The sequence below is a fragment of the Rhipicephalus sanguineus genome, chromosome 1 (assembly GCF_013339695.2).
Source record: "Rhipicephalus sanguineus isolate Rsan-2018 chromosome 1, BIME_Rsan_1.4, whole genome shotgun sequence".
NCBI lineage: Eukaryota > Metazoa > Arthropoda > Arachnida > Ixodida > Ixodidae > Rhipicephalus > Rhipicephalus sanguineus.
In genome coordinates this window covers 205,855,817-205,883,180 of record NC_051176.1, presented here as the reverse complement: position 1 = coordinate 205,883,180, position 27,364 = coordinate 205,855,817, and the positions used below count along the sequence as shown (strand labels likewise).

At 45.6% G+C, this 27,364-nt stretch overlaps 1 protein-coding gene across 1 annotated transcript in view; it reads left to right on the top strand.

Moving 5' to 3' along the window:
* The window catches only part of LOC119406149 (synaptotagmin-15), a 323,761-nt gene that overhangs the window by 211,734 nt on the left and 84,663 nt on the right, over nt 1-27,364 (top strand). Inside the window, exons 5-7 of the mRNA XM_037672960.2 lie at nt 15,453-15,546; nt 20,493-20,663; nt 24,215-24,344. Of these exons, the coding sequence (XP_037528888.1) occupies nt 15,453-15,546; nt 20,493-20,663; nt 24,215-24,344 (395 nt within the window). The remainder of the gene's footprint in view (nt 1-15,452; nt 15,547-20,492; nt 20,664-24,214; nt 24,345-27,364) is intronic.

The window sequence follows — 27,364 nt, the reverse complement described above, 5'->3', positions numbered from 1 at the left end:
GCTTAAAATTTTTTTAGCGCATTGTCGTTTGGCATGCGCGAGATTTACAAAAGCTGCGATGAAATCGACGCTTCAGATTTCCATTTTCATGTCTCATTTATCGCTTGAGTGCATGCTTCCCGTTTTCACTACTTTATTGTATGCCCTGTCGCCTTTACTGTACAATCAATAACCGGATGCATGATGTTTATCCGAGATAAGTGTTCCGCATCAAACCCGCACGTCGTAGTAATATTCCACGAGAGCTTACGCCTCATATCCGTGGCGCTAAAATCAATGAGGTTAAACTTGAAAACAAATATACTCCAAGATGTTCGATTAAGTAATACCTGCATCAAGCTCAAATTTATAATAAAAGCTATCGCTTTGATTCAATTCCCAAATTCTAGCACATGTCCTGATGAGAGTATTCAATAGCTAAAGAATCCGCCAGAGCGTCCTGTATCATGCGATTTGTAGCGCAAGCAACGTCCACTTTTTTCACGCACAAACCTGGAAAATAACGACGCTATCTATGAAGAGCGGTTTTTTTTTTCAATGCAGTATATTTTTTTTTTAAAAAGCTGACAATGTCTTGTCATTAAGGATCATTCGACGTCTGAAATTGTTCATTCATTTTTTTTTGCGAGAAACTTGAAGCTACACGAGGCGCTTCATTAGCCAAAGCGTGCACGCACCATCGTTCCTGTTCAATCTGCCTCTGCTTCCCTCTAGTTTACAATCACCCGTTATGTGGTCCCTTCATCACCTGTAACGAACCATATCCAAGCAAAAGTGATCAGAAGTGAAGCAATATTCTTTCACTGCTTATTAAGAGATATTTAGAAGTGGTTCCGATGTGCTCGATGAACACGCGTCGAAGTGTATCTGGATAAGAAACAAATTCCCGCGCAATACCCAACACGGCTGGCCTCTCACCATTCTGCAAAGTGTCTCATGATGTTGCCCCGACAGACTTCAGCACCCGGATGATCGACCTCCGCGATATTATTTCGAGGTAGTCGCTGTGTTCTGCGCGGGAACTCTGAACGGGAGGCAGCCTTGGTTCCATGTTAAACGTCTAAGACTGAGGATGAAAATGCTATAAGCAAACATCACGAGTTCCACTAATGGCAAGCACGCTGCAGATGTCGTCAATGGAGCGAGTAGCTGTCACGCCTGATCGGTGCGACTTAATTTTAGCAAAGTGAAAAAAAGATTAGCCTTCGTAGCTAAACAAATAACTCCCAAATTATTATTCGTGTCCATTTCATTTGGAATTACATACAATTTTTACGCTTACTTAAATTTTGCCAATTTCACGATTGCAGCATGAAGCTGCAATCGAAACCCATATGACGGAAAACTGCCAAGTTTTGTCGTGGTCCGAGGATCTAACCTTTCCTTGTCAGTAACTCTGCACTTTCCTATGCTCTTCCTGTTGAGCCGGCCATCTTGACCTGCATAGTACTGTCGCATTAAAACCCTGGCGAGTGCACATGTTGCGCACTGAGGTTAGGAATGACCGTTCCGCGCACTTATGTTGCCCCCGGTATATCCATCCACCTCACAATGCTTCGATGCCATGAATTTTGAAGCCGCCGAGATATCAGCATTAAAATGAGAAAAGACTTCCTTCGAACGTCGTCAGTAGCTAAGAAAATGATGTCATTCTATTATTCCGCTATCTCAACAGCTACATGATCTTGTTGAGACCGTTCTTCCTAAAATTATTCATGCCAAGGAAGCATAACAACTGCTTGCTGCAGTCTCGGATCCGCACGGCATTACAGAAGGAAAAAGGCGCTCTCCAAGTGACACACTCGAAGTAGACTTACAGAACTGCGTGTAGGGCATGATTATTATTTCTGGCCATATCCTCAAAAGTTCTAGCGCCTTTATTTCTGTAAGGACCTCATGCCAACGCCGTTGTTATTAATGTATTATTTAAATAATACAATACATACGCAGCAAATACGTATGATGCTTTCTGAGCACTATAAAGATCGAACTTCTAGCTGACCTCCTATGAATAATCGCAGAAGACAGCACAATACTCAGATGGCGCGTGACATAGGCGACGTTTGCCTTATTGCGTCCTATTATCCGCGCTGTGTCTTGAAGAACCAACGAGCTGAACTTAAATAAAAGTTACATTTTGCGCCACAATATGAAGGAACTACCCTTTAGTTATCAGTGTTCGATCCACGCGTTATTTCAGCTTCGAACAAAAGCGCGTGGGAACTGCTTATCGTCTCTATCAATATGTCGTCTTCTCCCTCCCCATCTCGCTCGCTCCGGCGTTCATCAGAAAACATGCCCTTTCAGACATCGTCGCGGCCCGGTTCCTTTTTTTTTTTTATCGATCTCCCTCGCTGCCCACCTCTAAATGCTGGCGCTGCTGCTTATTATGATAACAATAAAAATGCAGTCAATCTCAAAAGCATGCTTCCACAACATTCGCGTAAGGTGCGGCGACCCGTGAAGCACCGTCCCGATGAGTTTTCTCGCGAGCCTTGAGCGGTCGGAAGCAATCTTGGACGAGCGCCGCTGCCTGCGGGTGTCTCCTTTCAAGGGCGCCGCCGAGCGCTATTTTGCCAACGCGCGCGAGCGCAGTCTCCCAGGAACGCCTCGCTACACCTGGCGCTCTACTATATATGGCGGCAAAGGTTGCGTTCGAATCGCCCTTTTTTTCCCCCACCAGTGTGCCTTCTTCATTAACGCTGCACGGTAACCAGGTGCTTCGAACTGCCTTCTGGGCAATATGCAAAGTTATCCCGATCGCTATACACGTAGATGGCCTCCAGGAAAGCACATACACTTTTCAACGGAGTGTTCTTGCCCAGAGAAATAAGGCCTCTTGAGCGAAAACTTATGTTAAAAAAAAATAAAATGAAAGAGAAAAAAAAATAATAGACAACTCTTCCATCTTTTTTTCGCCGAAAGTTTCGAGTATTTGTACAATGTGCTTCGTAGAAGTACTTTTTTGTGTATTTTGAAATGTTGGCGTGAGTAGGAACGCGAGGACGTCATCCTATAGTGATGGATGGAAGCGCGCACGAGTGCTTGACAGTAGCATAGTGCTTGCTTGGTTCTGATGGAGCGTCACTAAGTCATTTCCGACGGCGGTAGTTTCGAAAGATTTTTGTTGCGGTTTTTTTTTTTTTATTATTGGAAACTTTTTTATATACATTTTGTACCTTGTCGTAGCCTCGCGGTTTAAATGTATATAATCTAATGCATGAGATATATGCGCTGCATGGCATGTGTCATTGGGGGTTCCAATTTTTTTTGTTTATTTGGTGTCGTTCAGTATATCGAGGGGGCAAAAACAGCGTAAAAGACAAGTAATCAAGTTAAAGTGTTTCCGGCGCGATAACGTCCCTTATTGGGTATCCGAAGCGATTCAGTCAAGCTCGCTATGGTGCAGCTGGTCCCCAACAGATTCTACGTATATGCTGCCCCCCCCCCCCTTTTTTTTTGTTTTATACGGTGTCTGTCTAACAACACAGAACAGGCATTGGCGCGCTTTAACTCGTCACACATATCGAGCTAAGTCATTTTCCTCACCCCGTGCTACGTGTTGCGAAACGAGCAGCTAAAAGACCTTGGGGAATATGAACGCGTAGTGTTTGGGAAACAGATGCTAAGTTAATTACGGCAGTTCGATAATCCAGGCAAAAAAAAAAAAAAGTTTCACGTGTGCATGTCGACGTTCCACGTGCGCTCTTGTTGGCCGATGAGGCGGCGCAGGATTATCTTTCTCGGGAGCATACATAAACATTGTGCGCTTATCGGTCGGCACATCGCATGCAGAGAAGTGAGCTAAAAATAAAGACCGTTGCGCTGCACCCGATGCTTACGAAACGAACGCGCTTGAGGTCTCGCCCTTGGCTTGCATAACGCATAACGTGGCGCTGTAGATAGCGCAAAGCCAGCAGTTGCTGATCGTATAACATCACTGACACCTAGCATTCGACGTCGATAAGCTCTTCCTGTATTAGCGACTTGACCCTACTGATGCGTTTGACCTTTTGCACAGAGATGTTGGTGTTATATTTTCTCGCGCCTCTCTCACGCCTCCAAGAAACACATGGTGCGCATTTCAGCAGGGGAACTTTATATAGTAACACGCATAACAGTGTTTTCAGCCAGCGTTTGTCAATATAATGTCGCTGCAGACTCGATAACGCCTTTCTACTGTTCTGAAGAGACTGACGAGAGATTGACGAACGGACACTTCTCACGTACATTTTTTTTTTTTCGAGTAAAAAAAAACTAACAAAAAAGAAGGATGCCATCTTATGCAATCAATTTAAGTTTGAGTTTACTGTTCTTTCAACGAACAGTCAGTAAATTACAAGCAACATACAGTCGAGAATACCAGTGTCAAAGACTAGTGGAACCCTAGTAGACCACAATCTATACACACTTCCATGTATAGTCTGTGGGGTTCTTTTGCTTTTTTTGTGTGTGTGGAACGCTACTGATAGAGCAGTCATCGTCTTGCGCCTAATTAAGCCTATTTAGCGTAATAGAATGCTGTCACGTATGCAGATGGGGCCTTCTACGCGAATCACTCATTCAGGAAGCTTGGTATCTTGCATTACACGAGCCTATGCTTAGGCAAAGGATCCTCAAGCTCTCGGACAGAGGGCTTGATTCGCGACTAGTTTTGTGCCTGAAAATAACGAAATGGAAAATTGTGTGAGAACAAACAATTAAACATAAGTCACCCGACAGGTATAGACGGAAATTTAGTTAATTAATCAACGTGTTTTATTAAAACAGTTTATACTCTAAATTAGTTGTCTTGACCTGCTGGCATCTAGTCCACAAGAGGAGCGAAATAGCAGTTTTAGGAATAAAACATCGTTTAGGAAAAAGATCTTGCAACTACTAATTTCGCAATTATGAAAACTCTTTAAAATTGTAAATTCAGCCATGGATTGCTATTTGCAAGGAACTCTTAGACGCGGCTTGCTGGAGAATATTACAATGAAGCATGAAGACGGCAGCGTATTCGCACTAGCATCCTGTCTAAGAAAAACGAACAATGCTGCATGCTCAAGTGAAGAGGCTGAAGAAGAAATAGAGCGCCTTCTTCTTCACTGTAAAAATTATGGTACAAAGCTTACGGGAAAATATGGTTTGGACACACGGCCGCTACCATTAGGCAACATTTTGGGTTCATGGGCAACAGAAAGATTGCTCGCGGGATCGAATCCCGGCCGCGGCGGCGGCATTTTCGCCCGTGTAGTTGAATTTAGTTGGACGTTAAAGAACCCCAGGGTGGTCGAAAATCCGGAGCCCTCCAGTGCGGCGTCCCTCATAATCATATCGCGACTTTGGGACGTTAACTCCCAACGATTATTATCTATAGAAATAGTGAAAAAGCACTTCTCGCACATTACATTTTTTAGAGGTGTCGAAAAGTACCACAAAGATGCTTAATAAGATAAAAAGTATTGCTTGCACTAATGCTAGCAAGTAGCCTTGGTTACATGTTTATTATATTTTCGTGTTTATGCAGCATTTGTGCCTGATTTGGAAGTGCCCAATGTCTGCTGTGTGAATGTTTGGTTTTGTAAACATTTATGCGACGTGAACCTTCCTTTTGCGTGAACATTTATTAATATTGCAGTACTGAGACTGAGTATGTGAATGTCCATTTGTGTGCTTATTTGTCTAGTTATGTAAATGTTTACATCTTTACGAAGACAACTTTCATACAAGTGGAGTGCTGGCGCCACACGTAGGCACCAAGATCTCAACAGTATGCGTTGGCGGGCTAGTTGGTGAGAATCCATATTGCTTTTTTAGCGCAAAAAACGACACCACAAGAAAGAAGACGAAACATAGCGCTACTCTCAACTGACATGGTTTATTGCGTCACTCCACTCTTTATAGCAACCAGATACCGGTAGGACATGCGCCGTGCACCCTATGCGCACAACCACCACACCTTGGACACCTGAGCGCAATCATGAAAGCGAATCCAAAAAGCAAAATTCAGAGGAAAACAAGGTAATGGAAGGCACACTAATGCACTGCGACCCCAATGATTGAATGGAAAAAGCTTCTGATAATTCTCGGGCGGTGGTGTCACGACTCTTCTTTAAGATAGTGGTTAGACTAAACAAGGCTTGACAATTGCATTTTTTGCAGTGTTGAGCTAAATGTGAGCTTGTACCAGTCGGCAGGGATCGCTCATGTTTTTTAAGGCGCTCATTCACACAGCGGCCTGACTGACCTACATACACTTTGCCACAAGAGAGTGGAATCTTGTAGACCACACCCACGCTGCATTCAACAAACTTCTGGTGTCTCTTTTCACATTGCGGCTTTTTGTTTTCTTTACAAACACGCCTGCACAGCATAGACAGTTTCTGAGGGGGGGGGGTGGCAGAAAATACAACCGGGATTTGGTACCTAGTGGCCACATTCTTAAGATTGTGAGCCACTTTATGGCAACGCGGCACTACTACAGGCTTCTTCTCTGTGTAGTTTCTACACCTCTGGCGCTTGACTTTCAGCTTCTGAAGCAAAATAATTATCAGAAGCTTTTTTCATTCAATCATTGGGGTCGCAGTGCATTAGTGTGCCTTCCATTAATTACCTTGTTTTCCTCTGAATTTTGCTTTTTGGATTCGTTTTTATGATTGCGCTCAGGTGTCCAAGGTGTGGTGGTTGTGCGCATAGGGTGCACGGCGCATGTCCTACCGGTATCTGGTTGCTATAAAGAGTGGAGTGACGCAATAAACCATGTCAGTTGAGAGTAGCGCTGTGTTCCGTCTTCTTTCTTGTGGTGTCGTTTTTTGCGCTAAAAAAGCAATATGCACCAAGATCTCATTTGAAAAAAATGACCAGTTCTCAGCCTGCGGCTAATTTGGGTGTTTTCAGCCGTACTAAATCTGTTCTGAACGGACGAAATGTTATGTAGAAACCATAGCGAATTATGGCCAAAGTGAGTGAATAGTCTTCGTATTCCGGGGAAATATCTCCAATAGCCTGCCGGATTCGATTCAATTAAAAAAAAAAGAAATAAAAAGAGGCCCTTGATAAAATCATCCCCGACAGGGCGATCACCTAATGCTGGGAGTGATGGCAGCTCAAAGTAGTCATCGAGAAGGGACTCGGCAAAATGCACTGGGCCGACGATGGCGTCCACAATATACCGATACCATTGTTGGAAAAAGGTGCAGACACAAGGCTGTGGTCGCTCGAGCGCTTACATTGACAGAGCGGAACTCAGACAAATGAACCAACGCACATCTCCAATGCTTATATCCAATTGTACCCGCGAGCTGAAGGAAGGCCCCTCTGCCGCCTGTATATAGTTCAGTGGGGCATTTATATATATGCCTATGTTTTCTTCATTATAATGGCCGGCAGTCCTGTTTGCTGTTTGCGACAAATGCTGTTGCGAGAGGACGGTTAGGCGAGACCTCTGCGACAGTCGCCTTTACAGCGTGACAACAAACGTGCCCTCAACTGTGCTTGACTAACTGCGCAATCACATTTTAAGGAAGAGGAAGTCTTAGGAGACAGAGAGAAACATTTTAATGAAAAGCTGGAGATGCTGGCCCGGCTATTCCCCTGACATGCTACTCCAGGTGCTAGGTGATGATTATGATATATACACTGATAAACGCATAGCACATGCAGGTACACAAGTTTACAAAGTTTCCCTCAGGCTCGTGGCCCGCAAGAAAACCTCTTCGCTCCTTAGAGCTACCGTATTCGCTTAAACCAGCGTTTTGTAGAGTCACGCGAGACCGGATGAAAAATGTTTAGCTGCTAACCTTATACTTCGTACAACATTCCAATTTGTTGTTATCGCATATATTGTCTCGCCATTGCGGCGAAATATTTTTTTTTTTTTTACCCACGCGAACGCCGCATGTACGAAGTGGACCCGCCGCTCGCGCGCTCACGTCATATTTTCTGTATTTCACGCGACCTTCAAACAAAAACCGAAGCCTTTCGCCTTAAAAGATTTATACGCTATAAGACCATTCACATGCATCAGTAGTCTTGTGGGCGAAAAGATGGCGAAATTTCTCCGGACCCATCGCGACTGGGCGTAGTCGTGAAATCTTCGGTGGACATTGGGACGTGGTGGCTCGCAGTGTCGCTCGCTCTTCAACGCCGCCTGAGGCTTATGATTCATCTGCGATGTTAGGTGGCGTGCTGCAGTGAAGGTGGTTCACAATAAAAAAGCGTAAGGTCTTGTGGAGGAACCTTGCTCGTATAGGTGGAGTCTTAGCGTAGGCTTTTTGTAGAAAACAGCTTGCCTGTGGGCTAGCCGTCATCAAAAGGACAGCCATTGGCAGCGGGTTATTGGAGAGGTCTCCGGGAACCATAGTTTGGAGACACCTGGCTTTGACATGTACGTTTAAGCGGCGTCGAGATTATGGACTAAGTATAAGATGTTGCGACAAAAATTTGGAGCCGCAAAGAAACGAGGACGAGGAATGACAGGACTGGGAGCATGGTATGGGACATTTCTTGTTCTCGTTTATTTGTGCCTCCAAATTTTTGTCAGACCATGCACCAACTAGCGCAAGAACGCGTTTTAGTAAGCTGTAACGTTTGGCGCCTGCGCCGAAGAGGAAGCGGCACATCCCTGTTCTTGGAACAATGCGCCGAATAGCTGCTTGCCGGCTAATATAATAATATCTGGGGTTCAACGTCCCAAATCCATGGACGATATGATTATGAAAGACGCCGTAGTGGAGGGATTCGGAAATTTCGACCTCCTGGGGTCCTTAAACGTGCATCCAAATCCAAGTACACGAGCCTCAAGCATTTTCCCTTCCATCAAAAATGCGGCCGCCGCAGCCGGGATTCGATCCCGCAACCTTCGGGTCAGCAGTCGAGCGCCATAACCACTAGGCCACCGTGGCGGGGCCAGCTGCTTGCCGGCTGACAGTATTTCAAGCAATTGCATTGCCCTTCCGAGCCATGGGTATGAGGCGCCATGTGGCCCGACACAACAAGGTACTCCCAGGCGACCATAATGGTATCCGGTCGTCAATTCAACCTTGAAGAGACAATGGCGTCAGCAAAGGTTGCTAGCTTAGTTAACCGTTCTCACGGTTAACTAAGCTAGCGGTGATTCTAGGCGGCGGACCTTTGAAAAGCCCAGATGTACGCGCGTGTGCCTTGCGACACTTCACATTTCAAGGAAGGGGACCCCCTTTGTGTCTGAAGTGGAGAGTGTGGTAGTTACCTACGCCCCCATCGAGCATCTTGACCTTGGCAGGTATGGGCGGCACCCTTTAAAGTGGCGTGTGTGATGTTATTGGACTGACCAACTTGTAGCAGCCCCGCCACGGTGGTCTAGTGGTTATGGCGCTCGACTGCTGACCCGAAGGTCGCGGGATCGAATCCCGGCCGCGGCGGCTGCATTTTCGATGGAGGCGAAAATGTTTGAGGCCCGTGTACTTAGATTTAGGTGCACGTTAAAGAACCCCAGGTGGTCGAAATTTCCGAAGCCCTCCACTACGACGTCTCTCATAACCATATCGTGGTTTTGGGACGTTAAACCCCAGATATTAGTATTATTATTATGACCAACTTGTAGCAGTGTCCCCATCAAGGATCTGGGGAGAAGAGAATCTTTATCGTCGAGCTCACTCGTCTCGAATTCTTCGTCATGCAACCCATGTAAATAAACTGCTGCTAAGTATCCCTTCAGTCTCGCATCTGCCTCTGCATCTTCTTTCTGAGATTCCAGTGACTGCGTAGGCCGTCTCGATCTCTTCAAGCAGTGCTAGATGACCTATAGAAGACGGTTATGTTTTGATGTTTAGATATTGAAAATCCTTTACAGATGCTAACGCAATATTTCTTCATATTCAAATTCTGCGGCGTCGTAATGAGACACCTGACTATCTAATTAATGTTTATTTGCGTTCTCTGTCGCGCATTGCGACTGAGGGCTGCGTTTCGTCGCTCTTCAGGAGAAAGAAAACACACGCGCGAGAGTCTTATTTGGGGCGACGGTGTTGCTATGCGTCTTCAAAGCCCGGGCAGGGAAGCTGGATTGGGGACACACTTAGGCGTGTCGGGGCAAAACTAACGGTTCGACATCATGACTCTCTGAAGAGCCCGCATGTGGGCCGATGTTTCTACCGCAGTGCTTTGGTTGCTGCCGATCCGGACGCCGTAAAACTGACGGGAGGCGTGCACGACTTGCTGACCTCTTTACGACGAAATTAGTATATGGGCAGGCTTCAAACACAACGAAAAAAAAGGAAATTGAGAGAGAGAGAGAGAGAGAGAATAAACATATTTCTTTCAGTATTATTTAAGCGTCGTCTTCGGGGTGGCTCGTATTTTCTGACGTTATCGGCCAGTGAAGCTGTTGAACAGCATGGACAGAGTAGTAGTAACAACTTTGTTTCTATTCGGAGAGGAGGGGGGAATTCGATTCCTTTATATATATGCACGTGTGTGTGTGTGTGTGTGTGTGTGTGTGTGTGTGTGTGTGTGTGTGTGTGTGTGTGTGTGCGCACATCCAAACGGTAAAAAGGTATATAGGCCTACATATAAACCCCGAACTCCAAAAAAGGCGGTAGCTTGGACAAAGCATATTTCTCTTTCCAAGCGAGTGAGGAAGATGATAAAGCACTCCTAAGATGGACTTTAGGGGTACCTACATACCGCAGATTACATTCTAGAACATGTCCACTCGAATGTTCGTACTCTACTAGATAAGGGAACTGTATAGATGCGCTGTTTTAGAAGGCAACGGTTTGTTTCGTCGATGTCGCGGCCGGAGTCCGACCATTCTCAAGACATGGACGCCAGGGCGGGCTCCGAAACCTGAACCAAATAAACAGTTATGCTTGAAAAAAGCGTCTACATTTCAAATAAACCCCTTGCGGCAACCAAACGAAGAAACGAGCACTTCAAATTCCTTTCTCTCGTTCATTCATAGCCAGGATCTCGTTCCGGCAGACTTGATGCCTTCAGACACCTGCCCGCTCGTTAAAATAGATGACGTGCTACGAGACGCCAGCTGGCAAAAAAAGTGTTCCACACTCGCGGTCATTGTTACGAGCGGCGCTGTCTAACACATCCACATAAATACTCGATAAAGTGTACGGGAGGACGACCGCCGCCGTAGCTGAATTGGTAGAGCGTCGGGCGCGTCATCCGAAGGTTGCAGGTTCGATCCCTGCCGGCGACAAGTTGTCTTTTCGTCCACGACAACACAGGCGTAGGTTACCCTATTACTCGGGAGCGCACACCTTGCCGTTCTCTCCTCAGGTGACGACGCTTTGAAGGAATGAATGCATATCGAGTGTTTGTTATGTGCTTGTTGATGCATCTTTGCGCGATATTCCCGATATGCTGTATCCAGGTATATGTTAACAACTTCGGCTACCACAACGGTTAAATCATGGTCATGGGCGTTAGTCGTCGGTATGGAGATGCGCCACTAGGCGTCAACGCAGATGCATCCACGTCAAATGGTGCTATAGCTGCCAAACACCAACAGACATTGTGCAAGCTCTCATATATCAATGCACAATAAACAATCAACTGCTTCTGTGAAGGCGCGGTTCACTTTCGTGTTATACCGATTCCTATGAAGGAGGGATCAGCCATGTTTTCATTCAGTGTAGCCGTAATAATAATAATTGTTGATTTTTAACGTACCAAAACCACGATATGATTGTGAGGGACGCCGAAGTGGAGGGCTCGGGAAATTTAGACCACCCGGGGTTCTTTCACGTGCACTTAAATCTAAGTACATGGACCTCACGCATTTTCGCCTCCATTGAAAATGCGGCCGCCACGGCCGGGATACGATCCCGCGACCTTCGGGCCAGCAGTCGAGCACCATAACCACTATACCACCGTGGCGGTTTCGGTGTAGCCGTAAATTTTCCTATTAATTCGCGTTAATGCATTGGCATGTTCGAAAATAGTTCGATATAAAAGATAATTCGATTCACCCAAGTTCAATACATATAGTCTGGTTTGACTTACACGTGAATGTACTGCGGATAAAAGTTTTAAATGTCGGATAGTGTCAGTTGCTGTGCGGCTATCATGAGCATGTCTTTTAGATATTATCCCGTCCACCGGTAATTGTATTTTTGGTGAGGGTAGCATCCAAGGAAGGTGACTAATATCCACTATGCATAATTAAAAGCTCGGTAATAATGCTTTACGTTGTTGAACTCTGTGTATTGTTTTCGTTTTCTTTCTCTCTTCTGGCATTTTAAAGAGCCGTCCAATTTATTACAACGTCCCTTTTCTTGTTCTACGTCCCATGTTGTTGTTACGCTTGGCTGTGATATAAAATGATCGAATTTCGCTTTAAGAAAGAGTGAGGTAAGCCTATCTCATATGGTGCGATTTCGCTTAACATTTATTCGGCTGCTGCTTATCACTGGTGCAGAAGATTTTCCTTCGGTCTCTTTGTGCACCAATGTCCAATACATTTAATGTTTAGAGCGATATTTCTTTACGCAGTGTCAGTTACGAGAACTAGTAGCAACGCGGCTAGCAAGATATATGAAAATAATAGATTGACGTGTTTTAAGCATAAGAAATGATAAAGCTACTGTTTTTTTTGTTCTTGCCTATCTGAACTGAATAAATTGATGCAGTAGCTAATTATCCCACTAGATGCTTGAAAATGTGCAAAAATCGGGGCTGCCCTGAACGGCGCTCCTCGAATAGACTAGGATGCAAGTTCCACGTGCGGGAGAAATGTTTAAAAGGCCATTTCAAGCGGATCAATCTCAAACGGCGTTTTTCAGATATGGGAATACCGATTTCGCATATGCAGACTTAGTATTCCCGTTTCCCAGAAATGCAGCTCAGAAAAACGCAGCGCGATATTGATCCATGTAAAAGGGGCTTTACTCGAACGCTTGACGCTTTCTTTTTTTGCTTTTTAACGCCTGTTAGGTCTCTAGGCGTGGGTACCGTCATGTTGCGGATTATTTCGTGTTTTTCCCTACTTCCAGCTAATCAAACTGCAATTTCATGTTTGTACGTAAAGCAGTAAGCTTATACCAGCAAGAAAGGGAAGAGGGACGTGTAATCGGCCTTTTGCTTCCATCAGTAAAAGCACTGCCCCTTGTGTACTATACCGATTTCTCGGCCCGAAAATCCCGGGTACCGCTGGACGGTGGACTCGCGTATAGTGCTGGCGCAAATGGAAGGGTTTTCAGGGCGGATGCTATAGACGCGCACTTTACGCGTTCTGGGTAAATACGTCAACTATAGTGCGTAAAGATCGAACGCTATTATCGGTGTGTGAACATTTCCGGCACAACGTACAATTTCGCAGTCCATTTCTGCACGCCTGTGTTGTGACAGCGATGCTACATTGCAGCGACAGTGTCAGACATATGTTGTTAGTCTGCGCGTCGGTTCGGTCGCAGGTGTGTCGACTTCTGACCAAAGCTGCTTTAGCCATTCAGCGGCTTTGCCGTTCTGCTGCTGATCTCAAGCAGGCAGCTTCTGAAGCCCACCCCTACGACAGTCACAGACATTTTCGGACGTTTAACAGTGTCAACAAATGAATACACCGGGCTAATTGCTCAGATCGAATGTAATGAATGATCATATCTGCGAGTAATGAATGCTGCGTACAACCAACAAGCGTTGTTAACGAGTGGTTATCGGTTTGCGCAAAGGTATACGCCCTGAATGTGAAATTAGCCTACTGAAAGTCAGATATGATTATGAGTATTGGGGAACAGAAGCGCTGCAGGAGAATAAAAGTGAAATTGCTTATCAGTACGATTGTCTTGGCGTTTGAAATATAAACCCTCGCCGTACTCTTGATAGCATGGAAATGAACGACGTTCTTGTTAATTATGCGTTGGAGGACTCCAATTAGCGAGAACCGGCCTCCAAAGCGCGTAAGTGGCCCTTGCAAGCAGATTTTGCGTAGCTAGAATGGCGGATTTATTAAAATTTGAAAATTGTTTTATTAAAATTGTTACAATAACTTTGAAGAGTCTGGATATCTTATAGTGCTTGCTGGTATGGAAAAAAGTCACAGTTTTGCCACATGGGCGAAGCAGTGAATGCAATAGCAAGAAATTGAAATGTCACACGAAGAACCAGAAGCAGCTCGATACTTGCAGCGCGCCGCTGAAGCACAAAGAAGGACGCCATAAAGGAACGTACAGGCATGCACAAGGCAAGCATGAACTAACAACTGTCAGAGCTGTTACGTCTTTATGCTTGAGCAATCAGACGCTCTTAGATATTTCTTCTTGTTTTAAACTGTGGCGCGTGGAGTGACCCCCTGCGTCTCCTGCCACACGGGGGCGTCTCATGGAAAGTGTGCCCGGTGTTCTTTGTTTTGTTTTTCCTTCCACGTCACGAGTGGGTACAGGAAAGGGCCACTTTGTCGTGCGCGTCTCAAGGGCAGTGTTCGAATTGAAAGAAAATTAGGAGCGTTGCGTGACAGAAAACATGCTCACGCTCCTCCGAGATTTGCTTACCACCAGCGGTACATGGTGTATATAAATAGCTCGCCGTTATTTCACCGGCACATAGATGGCGTGCGGTTGAGTTGCCTTACGCAGCGCGCTGGAGAGCGAGGGGTTGCTGGTTCGAATCCGCGGTCGGGTACTTCAGAAGTTTCTTCTTCTGCTTTATTTTTCTTTGTGCCTTTTATATATATATATATATATATATATATATATATATATATATATATATATATATATATATATATATATCTACCGGCGCGCGACGGAGACGGCAAAAATCAGCTGAGAGTGACCACATAATTGCTATCGCAATAAAAACAGTCTCGTGTATTCTTGCAATTACTAAAGGATCTTCCTTTCAGCCTGCCGCCCTTTGTAAAAAGATGTAAAAGATAACTGACGGGTATCTCTGTGCACAAAACACTGGTGCAGCGAGGAAAAACAACTGGTTTCTTAGCAGTTTACTTCGGCACTTTGTTTTGCGAAGCGAAAGTTCGAGTTGAAGCCTCGGAGCCGAAGTGAATGTACCGGTTTTTTTTTTCGTTTTTTTTTCTGCGCGTCGTCCTTATAAGTCTGCCCACTTTATGTGTTAACATTGGACCACCAGTGCTTCTAAGCATCATCATTAATGCCTGAGCAAGCATAAATGTTTCGAACAGAAATTTCCAACAGCTACGTTGTGTCGTATCCGCAAATACAATATCTGTCCAACGCCCGTTTGAACGATTAAAAGCGAAACGATTGTCGCTTGCGTTAATACTCGCAGCGTTGGTTCTCACGTTTATTCGTGCACATGGGCTCAGTCCTGGCGTTCAGCGGTTACAGCTGCTTTACAGAATGACCTCTCGCACTAAAGCTAATCTATACGGTTCAGTATGAACAGCAGAAGCTTCAATATGGTTCAGTGTGATTGAATATCATGCTGAATACCATTCCTGTAGTAGAACGTATTGGTTGGCTAAATGAGCTTTCTTTTTTATTTAATAATTTCAGAATTCAAATACTACCTGACGAACGGAGATATCAGCAGACGAAATTTAAGAAGAAAACTTGCAATCCTGTCTTCGACGAGACCTACATATTCCAGGTGAGTAGAGGCATTAAATAACATAACATATTGTGCCGCTGAAGAATCAAACGGAACCACGTAAACTGCAGGCGAACTGAAGTACTTTAATACATTTGTGTCCTCGTGGCAGTGCGTTTTCTCTTTGTGAGCGCCCATTTCGGAAAGTGGAGACAATGACGGTGAAGGAAATGTAGTACTGGAGGCGGGGAATCTCTTTATAGAGGTGTGCAAAGCTACCACGTGCAACATTTTCGCAGTAAATGTGAGACAGCGGCTGCTCGCTAGTAATATTGATCACAATCCTTGTGGTTTCGGGGAGCGTTCAGGGAACTTTTCACCGCCACACCTGGAAGGGGTGTTTATTATTGCTTTCCAAACTAGCGTATATTGATGCACGCAAAGGTACCCTATAACAATTTAGACGGGCCCGACTAGAAAGGAAGCTCGTTAAAGTGACTCGATGACGTTCGGCTCTCCACGCCTTAAGAAATGTGTGCCCACTCTGGACTCTGAAGCAAGAGTCCTTCGTAAGTTCACTCCTTAAAACCGAAGTGTATACGGGATGCTGTCTTCACCTTTATGCCGGCAACACGCTACGAAGCCGAACGAGAAGCCTTCCACGTGACAGTCCCGAGAAGGTCACTGTCGAGCGCGCTCTACTTCCCGAAGCCTCACTTCAGAAAAGTGGAGGATTACCTTGAGAAGAAGACCATTAGGGCACGGTGGACCACCGAGTAACTCCACAGACGTAGTGTGCGCCCACGCGGGGAAGAATTTCTTTTTCTTTCGTAAAAAACAGCGCGCATTCAAACTGCCAGCTTTTTCGAGTATTATGTTCCCGTTGTGTATGACCAGCTCCTTTTCTGACATATATAGAGGTGTGGCGTACGAAAGGCATTCATGGCAGCGGCCTTCGTTGCGTAAGTTAGACAACCAATAATAACACCAAAGACCCGTACTATTTTTTAGTGATGGTAAAAATGACGAGGTTTTATGGTACGATTATCCTGATTATTGCTATCGCATTTCCTTCAAATCAGGCGGGCGACTAATTCTACCTAAGGCTGTCCGAGCCAATTACGCATTGCTTTACCACATATTGCAATCTGGTATTCCCTCTATTCATTTTGTAAAGTTACTAGTCTGTTCACTGTAGCGGTTTCATTATAACAGTCTCAATATGATGGCAACTAATGGCATTCCCTTTTTATGCAAGCGGCGAGTAATAGCTACCTAGCTCAGTAATAATTAATAAGCGTAAGAGCTACCTAGGTGAAAAAAGCGCCGACCCGACAGAAGCTGATTAGAAATTTTTTCATGTTATGCCCTATGCACAGAGGATTTTAGATAACGTCAAAAAATTTGCGGTGAGACAGGGTATTAACGTCGTCTGTTGCATCGCATGTTGCACATTGTAGAGTTAAAACCTCCGTTCATACGCTGCTACGTGAAAACGGTTGCGTTCTGTGTTCGAACGTGTGGTGTACGAGATTCCGCTGACTTAAGGAAACGTATACGTCGGCCAAATAGGCCGGTGTATCAGTAATAAGCTCCCGACGGTAGGCTCCCAATAGGCTCCCGATAGGCCGGTGTATCAATGATAGGCTCCGAGAGCACCACAATTCTTTGAACCCTTCTGACGGAGCGAATTCGCCTCGCCATTGTCGGGAATGTGGCTGCGTTCCGCGTTTTTGTAACGCTAGCTACACCGGCCTAGCCTAGCCAGTTTCGCGTGGCTCCTCAAAAGCCGTGCTGCGCATGCTCGAGTATCAGTGATGTCACGCACCGGAGCCGGCAGCTCCCGCGCACTCCGCCGCCGCCGCGCGCGACTCGCCGTCGCCGGTCTGCGCTTTCCAGAGGAGTGACGTCGTAGCCATGGCAGTCGTATTGGCGCCGGCGCGCGCGCAGCTATGCGCCTTCGCTGTGCAGTCGCCGTCTGACACTGCGCTGGAGCCGCTTGATAGTGCCTCTGACTGGCGTTTGCCAGTGTGGTATAACCATGGAGAAGGAGAGCGCAAATGCTGCTCAACGGCGCAGAAGAGCGGAGAATCTTAACTCATCGGATCCCGAAGTAGTTGCCTGGCAAAATAAATATACACGTGCCACACAATACGTATACCGTATGTGTGTCATTGGAGCAGCAGTAAGCATGATAATCAAGCTAATCCTAGACAATAAGGAAAGCTAAGAATAATTAGCTGAACCTTTGCTAACGCTACGTTATCCTGGCATAGCGGAGCTAAGCCACTGTTTCTTCAGCCATTTCTGACGCTGCGATTGAGCAGTACTGACTTCTCTCACCAACAACGTCATGCCGAGCCAAAACGCATTCGCACGCTTTTTTCTCTCTTTTTTTTGCAGTGTTTAAATTCTCCGTGAGCCCTAACGCTTCTCGAAGGTGCGCGTTTCGTATACGGTGCCAACTTCTTGAATATCTTGACGCGCCAAGAAGTGGCCCCGAGTCATATCCGGATTTCTTCGGTCATGTGGCGGTCCCACTCTAATGCCACATTTAATATTTATTTATTTATTTATTTATTTATTTGTCTGGTTTCATTTTATCGACACGCATTGACGTTAAACTGCGGCATTTCGCTGTTTCGAACACTTATATTCTACTCGTACCCACGCTTTCCTTTCAGTTGTGTATCCCACCTTTTCCCGTCTTTTTATTTTTTTTGTCTATCCGTCTGTATCTAAGAAGTCAACTTTTGTTAACACTTTGTAAAATAATACGATGTCTGCATATTTAGTCAAATCACCGTGCTTGGCCACCTCGTCGGTGCCACAGGCGTGCGCCCAGATCCTGAGAAAATTCGCGCCGTTACCAACTTTCCTGTTCCGAGGTCCCCAAAGGATGTTCGAAGTTTTGTGGGGCTGTGCTCCTATTTCCGACGCTTTGTTAAGGACTTTGCGACCATTGCACGCCCCCTCACCGACCTCTTGAAGAAAGACGCCCCTTTTTACTGGGGCCCTGATCAAGCCTCTTCCTTTTCTCAACTTACGACCCTGCTTACCACTCCGCCAGTCTTGGCCCACTTTGACCCATCAGCTTCAACCGAGGTCCGCACTGACGCCAGTGGGCACGGCATAGGAGCAATGTTACTGCAACACCAACGTGGATACGACCGTGTTATAGCCTATGCAAGCCGACTGCTATCTTCCGCAGAGAGCAACTATTCAATCACAGAGCGCGAGTGCCTCGCTCTTGTGTGGGCAGTCGCAAAGTTTCGTCCATACTTATACGGGCGCCCATTCCGTGTCGTCACCGACCATCACGCGCTCTGCTGGCTAGCCTCACTCAAGGATCCCACAGGACGACTTGCTCGCTGGGCGCTACGCCTGCAAGAATACACGTTCTCTGTAACGTCTAAAACAGGGCGATTGCATCAGGATGCGGATTGTTTATCCCGCTACCCTGTGGAGGAAGCAGCCGATACTGACACCATCGCAGACGTTTTTTCTGTGTCGCAGCTGCTCAAAATTGGCGAAGAGCAACGCCGGGATGCATCTTTACGAGCCATCATTGACCAACTTGAGTCAGCACCTCGTGACGCGCTTCTACGAATGTATCTCGTCAAAGACGGGATCCTATACCGCCGCAACCTCGATCCACTCGGCTCCGACTTACTTCCCGTCATACCGGCACATCTGCGTTCGACTGTCCTTCACACACTTCATGACGCTCCCTTGGCGGGCCACTTGGGCGTTTCCCGCACATACGACCGTGTACGTCGTCGGTTTTTTTCGCCTGGACTTGCCCGTTCTGTTCGACGCTATGTCGCCGCTTGTGAGCCCTGCCAGCGCCGCAAGAAGCCGTCTGCCCTTCCAGCTGGCTGCCTTCAGCCGATCGAGGTTCCCGCTGAACCTTTTTTTCGAGTCGGTCTCGACCTGCTTGGCCCTTTCCCACTCTCCAGCTCCGGAAATAAATGGATTGCTGTCGCCACAGACTACGCGACGCGGTACGCTATCGCACGAGCACTTCCGACGAGTTGCGCTACCGACGTTGCGGACTTTCTGTTGTACGACATAATTTTAGTGCACGGAGCCCCACGCCAACTTCTCACTGACCGTGGCCGCACCTTCCTCTCAGCTGTCGTTGAAGAAATCCTACGGTCTTGCAATACCAAGCACAAGTTTACAACTTCGTACCATCCACAGACGAACGGTCTCACGGAGCGCCTCAACAGGACCATAACCGACATGCTCGCGAATACGTCGCGGCTGATCACCAGGACTGGGACATTCATTTGCCATATGTGACGTTCGCCTATAATTCTTCGCGTCACGACACTGCCGGCTACTCGCCATTCTATCTCCTATACGGACGAGAACCCGCGCTACCCTTGGACACTTTGCTGCCCTCCGCCACCGAATATGCCGCCGAAGCCATCGCCCGCGCCGACCACGCGCGCCAACTCGCCCGTAACCGCCTAGAAGCTTCGCAGGAGCACCAAAGACAGCTCTATGATTGTCGTCATAGAGACGTGCACTTTTCCCCGGGTTCTCTTGTGCTTCTCTGGTCACCCACTCGGCGTGTGGGGCTTTCTGAGAAACTGCTGTCACGGTACACTGGACCATACCGTGTCGTTCGCCAGGTGACTGACGTCACGTATGAGATCATCCCAGCCGATCCAACGACGTCATCGTCAGCTACGAGCGACATCGTTCACGTGTCTCGGCTCAAGCCTTATTACCCTCCTTCGACCACATCTGTGTAGATTAAGCACCGAGACGGTGCTTCTACCGCCGGGGGGTTATGATACCAGACAGCGTGGCTCTATGAAAGAGGAAGACGACGTCGCTTGCTGGTTGTTGCTGGACTGTCGCCATCTTGTCCACCCTGCGCTGTGCATTGTGAATAGTTATTAAACGAGCTACCTGTAACATTATTTAATATCTAATTCATTTTGATTTATTTTTTTAATTATTTTTTTTTTCAATCTGTCGTTGGTGTAACGCAGATACCTGCCAAGGCCCTATCGGAGCGAATACTCAAACTGACGGTGCTGGATAACGACCGTGGCAAGCGACATAACGTCATCGGACACGTGCTCTTCCCTCTTCGTGATCTGGATCCACTCTCCGGTGAACGCATCGTGGCCTGGAGAGACCTGGAAACGACAGTCGATCTGGTTAGTGGCTAGACAGATGTTCCGAAACAAGAACGTACGCAAAGAAACGGAGCACTAAAGCAAAACTAATAACTAATTATTATTATTACTAGAAATAAAATTTTACTATAATGAAGTCAGACAAGGATTGCGAGAGAGCTAAACATGGGTGCCATCTTGGACTCTCAATTTACGGCCTTTTTTTTTCTGGAAACGTGTTTAACCGTAACCTCCAGATTTGTCGATAAATTGTAAATACAAGTAAATCACTACGAACCTCTTACAACTAGACCAATCTTTTACCCTCATTTGTTCCGCAAAGGTAACGAGAAAGGAATGAATGGACAGCAAGAACAAAAACTGAGGCAGCAGGAAAAACGGAGAAACCCCGCTAAGAATAACCATACAAAGACACAAAGCTCTTACTTTTAAAGAACTGTTCACCATTAGCCTGTTTTCCTGTTTATAATGTGACAGAAAGGCAGGAAGTATGCAACCGAAATATTTGTGGATTATGTACAGATGTGTAGTAAAACTCGGTGACCAATCATTCGAAGAGAAAGACTATACAGGAAGGTTTTTCTTGTTCAGTCCTGAGCACTTCCTTACATCCGTCACTGAACGTTGTGCGAAACCCCCCTTTTTTTTCTTTTTTTGCGTGCGAGCGGCTTGTTGTAGTTTTCGTAAAACTCAGGGTCATCACAAATGGGCTCTCATATAATTACACGAAAGGTTCCTGGTATCAAATATAGCGCTGGAATTTCCAGACACATAGACGGCAGCCATCAATAAAAAGAGTCATTCAAGGTCGACGTTGCAGTTTATGTAAGGATTGCCGGTGACTGTAGATAACGAATCATGCTCAAACATGCCTGGCGCTTAGAAGTAAAACAAAACGTAGACAGACCATCGTTTACTTTTTGTGTTCATTGTATGCTTAATCTATAGGGTTCTATGTTCACTGCATCCGCAAATTTTGTATGTTAATCGCTCATACCTGTGCGTTCATGCTAAACTATTTGCGTATGTTAAGGTATGTCGCCACCTTTTTAGAAATCTTAAACTTTGTTCCTGTGTCTTCTTTGTGTCTGCCTTAAAAAGGGCAGTGGCAGTTTTAAAACACCCTTCAAATGTGTTGTGCAGAAAAAATGTTAAAATAATTAAGATTTATTACCAATATTATCCAGAACATGCCCATCTCACCAGTAGTCATAACTACTTATCCTCTCCCAAAAAGAAGATGGATTGGCAGCACTGTATGTCTATATAGGTTGTACAATGAACTAGGATCGTTGCGCTATCACCAATAATAAATAGCTTACATCCCCCCCTCCCCCCCAAAAAAAACCTTCTCTTCAAGTGGTCGCATTTCCCATGAAATCCCATACCATCAAGACTCGCGCATGGTTTTGTGTTATCCTAGTTCATTGCACAGCTTAATGCTTCGGAAAGAAGCATGAGAAGTTTTACTAAAACATATTGGTTTCTTTTTTTTTCAGAACTTACACGAGTTTTTGCACAACGAAAAATACCTAAAAACTAAGCTTCGAGAAACACAAGAAATGGGTTTTTCAAACATGTTATTGTCGGTTTGAGGGCAGTTATGAAATATACCATAAATATTTTAATGAAACCAGATAGGCACGTAATTTCTTGCACCACAATTCTGAATATCTGTACATTTTTTAAAATATCGAAAATAAATATTCACTTCTTTTTTAAAAAAAACGTCATTGTAAAGGGTGACGACATACCTTTATCTCACAGTCTGTCGTACTTTATGCTGCGCATTCAAAGGTAAAACAAAACTTACGCTATTCTTTGTGGCAAGCACCGAACAAAGATGAAAAAAAAAATTTTATGATTAATATGCAGTCTCGTATAGGTAAGGACAAAACAAGCAATAATTCCGGTAATATCTAATATAAGTGTACTTCGCCGCAATTCAAGAAGAAAGAGTCAGACCACTTTCGAAGAAACTGCGCATAACGATTGTTTTTATTTATTATTGATGTTACTGCGACATTTTCTTTCCTTGTGGCGCAACTTGATCTTCAAACAAATGTGGAGAAAGCTGATTCGACCAAACGACTGCGCCAGCAGGGAAACAGCGAACAGCTTAATGGGCTATCACATGCCATTAACGTCTCCGATGACGGCGGGATGCCTTGAGAGATGGTTGTGATCTGGGAAATGTCGGTAATACAGCAAAGAAGTTTGCGTTGCGCATCATATCCAACTATCTTCTCGTAATGACGAAGACACCAGGGAAAAACTTAGTTATGGTTCTGTCTAACAAAGGAACGAGCCCCTCGAACAAATTCCCCTTATTTCGTACTATGGTTATGGAAGCAATAGAAGCTAATTTTCATCCTTACGAAATAGGTAGCCACGCGTGTCTACTTACTATCATTCCGCGTTAAAATTTTCAAACCGATATCTCTGTTCTGTTAGTCTTAAAGGGGCCCTGCAACACTTTTTCAACGTGGTCACAAAACGCTGCCGATCGGTAGTCGAGGATGCTGAGAACACGCGAGCCAAACATTACAGCTCGCAGCACGCGGCCTGGAATTTACAGTTAATTCTGAAAGTCAGCTAGAAATCGTTCTCTCTTCTCTCGACAAATGATTCCATATACCTAAATGACCGTCACATACACCCAAATTCACGGCCATTGGCTCTTGTGAGCATCGCGAGCTGCATAGTTACCGCAACCGCCGCGGGAGGCCGCCACGTGCCCGTCCGCTTTCGTGGTCACGAAGAAAGTAAGCCGCGCGTTCGAAGCAAAAAAAAAAAAAAGTGCTCAAGGTCATGACGCGCGCGTGACGTAACTTCTTTCCCCCGTGCCATCCCTACCTGCTTAGCGTCCAGAGATCTCGTCGGGGCGAGAGAAGAAAGCGATTACAGCGTGCGACAAATCTCTGTAATTCCGCTCGTACTTGACGGATTCTGAAAATTTTTGCGGCAATCAATTCGTGAGGCAATAAACTCCTTTAATAAAGCCATCCGATGGTTACCTAGAAAAGTGTTGCAGGGCCACTTTAAGTGCCAACAGCACTATTCAATATAGTGCTGGTTTTATTTTCAGTACACAAGTGGCGCTTTTATCGGAAACTTCTGCGAAGCCGGTAAATGAATGCCGGGAAGAGCGGTGTTATTCCCATGAAAGTGCAAATAACTGCGGTGACGATAATGCTATCTCGTCGTTCGTACGCAGACGGTTGAAAAACGCAAAAAATAAGAGGGTTAGAGGGGGGGAGAGGACTTCAGAGACCCTTCTGAACAGCGTCCGTATCGACTACGAAGCACCGCACGCCAGCGTGTACTCGTTGACATCATTATGCTTCTGTTCGCGCAAACACCGGGATTCGCTATGGCCGTACGGGCCGGCGCCCCAAACAAACGGGCTTCACGCGAAGCTTTCGACTCGCACGCACTCTTCTCGTCTCCATTTTATTTTCAAGCGTCTTACGCATGTACGTGGAATAATATGGAATAAAAAGAGCAGAATAAATAATGCACCTTGTTTACTTTCGTGCTCGATTGAAAAGATGTGTCGCTGCACCACGCAGGCGCCACCGGACCAAGGGGAACTGTTGCTGGGCCTTTGCTACAAGGCCGGCCTCGAGAGGCTCACCGTCACCGTGATGGAGGCCCGTGGCCTCGTCTCGCCTCCGGAGATGGGAAACCAAGCCTCACTCGGTCAGTGTGCGTCCACAGTTCCCCTGTCCCACTGAAAAAACAAATCAAGAAAATGGGGTGGAGTGTTAAAGATACACTAAAGGCAAACAGTAATTTATTCCAGAGTGAAATGTTCATGCTTGAGGATGTATAAAATGTCAATATTATGCGCAGCACCGCTTTAGTAATCGAAAAATTCGGATAAATGTAGGACACGGTTTGCGCCATCAGTGGGACATTCCACTATTAGCCTGACATTACGAAGGAAGACCTCAGTATGTAATCACTAGTACTCTAGCTACCGATGAGAAAAAAAAGCATCACTGCAGCGAATCAGAAGACGGTATAAAATAGAACTTGTGCGTTTGTGTTCAATTCATAGAAAAAAAAATTATTGGTTACCCTTGACGGTGCGGGTGGTAGTCAAAAGGTTTCGTTTCCGCCGGGCTCTGCTCCGCTGGCGTTGTCGCGTCTCAAGAGTAGCTTCATTATCGCATATTACCTACTGCAAGGACATTGCTGGCTCGCGAAACTCACTCAAACTGAAATTCAGAGAAAATTCCGCGTACATGTAATGTCGTCGGGTGCCCTTATTGTGTACGCAACTTAATCACTTAATTGACCAAGAACAGATGCAGCAACGAAATCAAAGACTTTTCAATGGGCTTCACGGAGGTGACTCTTACGCTCCAAGTGTCTAAGTGCCTCACTTCTGCGACAGTGGGATGAACCACAAAAAAAAATCAGTTTTGCTTAAGGGTGAAGCACGGAATGCGATGCAACAAATTGCAATGTTATACGAAGTAAGGCTAGCAGCTAATTCTTTTGGATCCGATCTCGCGTAACTCAACAAAACGCTGGTTTAAGAGAATAAGCCCACTCCGGGTACCGAAGCGGTTTTCGTGCTGCCAGTTCTCTAAACGCGATGTAAGCGTTGAGAGCACAGCAAGTTCACGAGACGTCTCCTGATGCCTGTCGAGATAGCGCTCGCAGCGACCGCGCCCTCCAAGCTACGCAGCCCCCCTTCCCTGCCCTGGCGTCCCTTCATGCTCCTTACGATTACGACAGACGGGCGGCGCGTTTCCTCTCTGCTTCATGAGCAATCGACGGCAGGCCTCGCACGCGGGTCGATGTTATCGCATGCGTCCTCTGTGCGACGGGGACGGCCGGCTCGTTTCATCTCCGCTTCAGCCGCGTCCGTCGCCAGCGCTCGCGAGCTTTTACTCGCGGGTAGAACAAACGATGCACAGGGTGATGTTATCAATTTGTACTTTATACAGAAAACGACGGCAATAGCGACGGCGAAATCACGTCGAGAGTGTCCGTATAATTGTAATCGTAATAAAAAAATCTACTCGTGTGCCTGCTGCATTTTCATGCAAAGGATTACGAAAACAGACATTACGTAAGCAAGTCGGGTAACGGGCCCTTCAAAGTGCTGCTTCCCCGCATCGCTGTTTCGTCGGTCTTGTCAGGATGTTAATCATATTAATACTAATAATAATATCTGTGGTTTAACGTCCCAAAACCACGATATGATTATGAGGGACGCCGTAGTGGAGGAGTCCGGAAATTTCGACCACCTGGGGTTCTTTAACGCGCACCTAAATCTAAGTACACGAGCCTCAAACATTTTCGCCTCCATCAAAAATGCAGCCGGCGCGGCCGGGATTCGATCCCGCGACCTTCGGGTCAGCAGTCGAGTGCCATAACCACCAGACCACAGTGGCGGGGCCTTGTCAGGATGCTGCATGCCGATAAATGGAAAATAAAATGAAGAAATGGTTTCAAGGTCTGAAAAAAAAAGTAAAACCGTGTATAATGAAGGGCTACATATCATTCTCGTGGCTGCTTTCGTGAACCGGCCCTCTACGTACACTGTAAAAAATATTTTGTGAAAAAAACAGAACTTGCCTGGCAGCTCTCTTGCCACAAAATTTCTCTAAAGCTATGTTTTCTATTTTGAAGTTTTCTGTGTTTTAACAGTTTTTTGCCGTTTTACTTTACAGAATTCTGCATAAACACAATGCTCAGTTTTGTGTTACAGAAAAAACTTGTTTTTCTGTTTGTCTTCTTTCTGTTATTTCACCGTTACTTTCACTTTTACAGTGCAGAAATTTTATGTTTAAAAACACGTTTCAGTTTTCAGACACTGAAAAAAAAAACTGTTTTCTGTTCTCATTTATCTGTTATTTCGCTAATAGTGTCTGTTATCGTTTACAGAAACGTCATCTATAAGTAAAAGTTCGGATATCAAGTCACAAAGGTTGTGTTTTCTGTTACTGCCCTCCTAGTATTTCATTACTGCATTTTAATTCTGGAACATATTTTTTATGCATAAAGATGAAGTTATATATATTTTCTTAGAAAAGGATTCCTCAGTACTAAAAAGTAGTTATGTCACTTGTACAAGCGATATGCAAAAATATTTTGTTTCGCCAAATGCAATGGCGAAAATACCAATATATTGCGTTTGCATAATCCAAATATATTCCAATTTTTTAAAATAATATCTGGGGTTTTACAAGCCAAAACCAGGATATGATTATGAGGCGCGTCGTAGTGGAGAGCTTCGGAAATTTCGACAATCTGGTGTTTCTAACGTGCACTGACATCGCACAGTACCATTTCGCCTCCGTCGAAATGCGACCGCCGCGGCCGGGGTCGCACCCGCGACTTTCGGGTAAGCAGCCGAGCACCGAGCGGCCATTGTGAACTTCTTGGAGCTACACCCGCGAGGTGTTGCCTCCAGCACTCTAGTAAATAACGCAATAAAAACAGCCACGTTTCAGTACATTCTCCTTTCATGATAAAAGAAACGAATCTTTATTTAAGCACAGGAAATGCTGCATGTAAACAGCTTCAAAATAATGAAAACTGCGTACATGTTGTCACCGTAGATTCAAACTGGTTTGGAAATTGTGTAGATATACCGTATATACTCGAATCTAGGCCGTACCTGATTATAAGCCGACCCGCGAAATTCGCAAGGCCAGAAAAAAAACTTAATCATTGTACTCGAATCTAAGCCGACCCCCCCC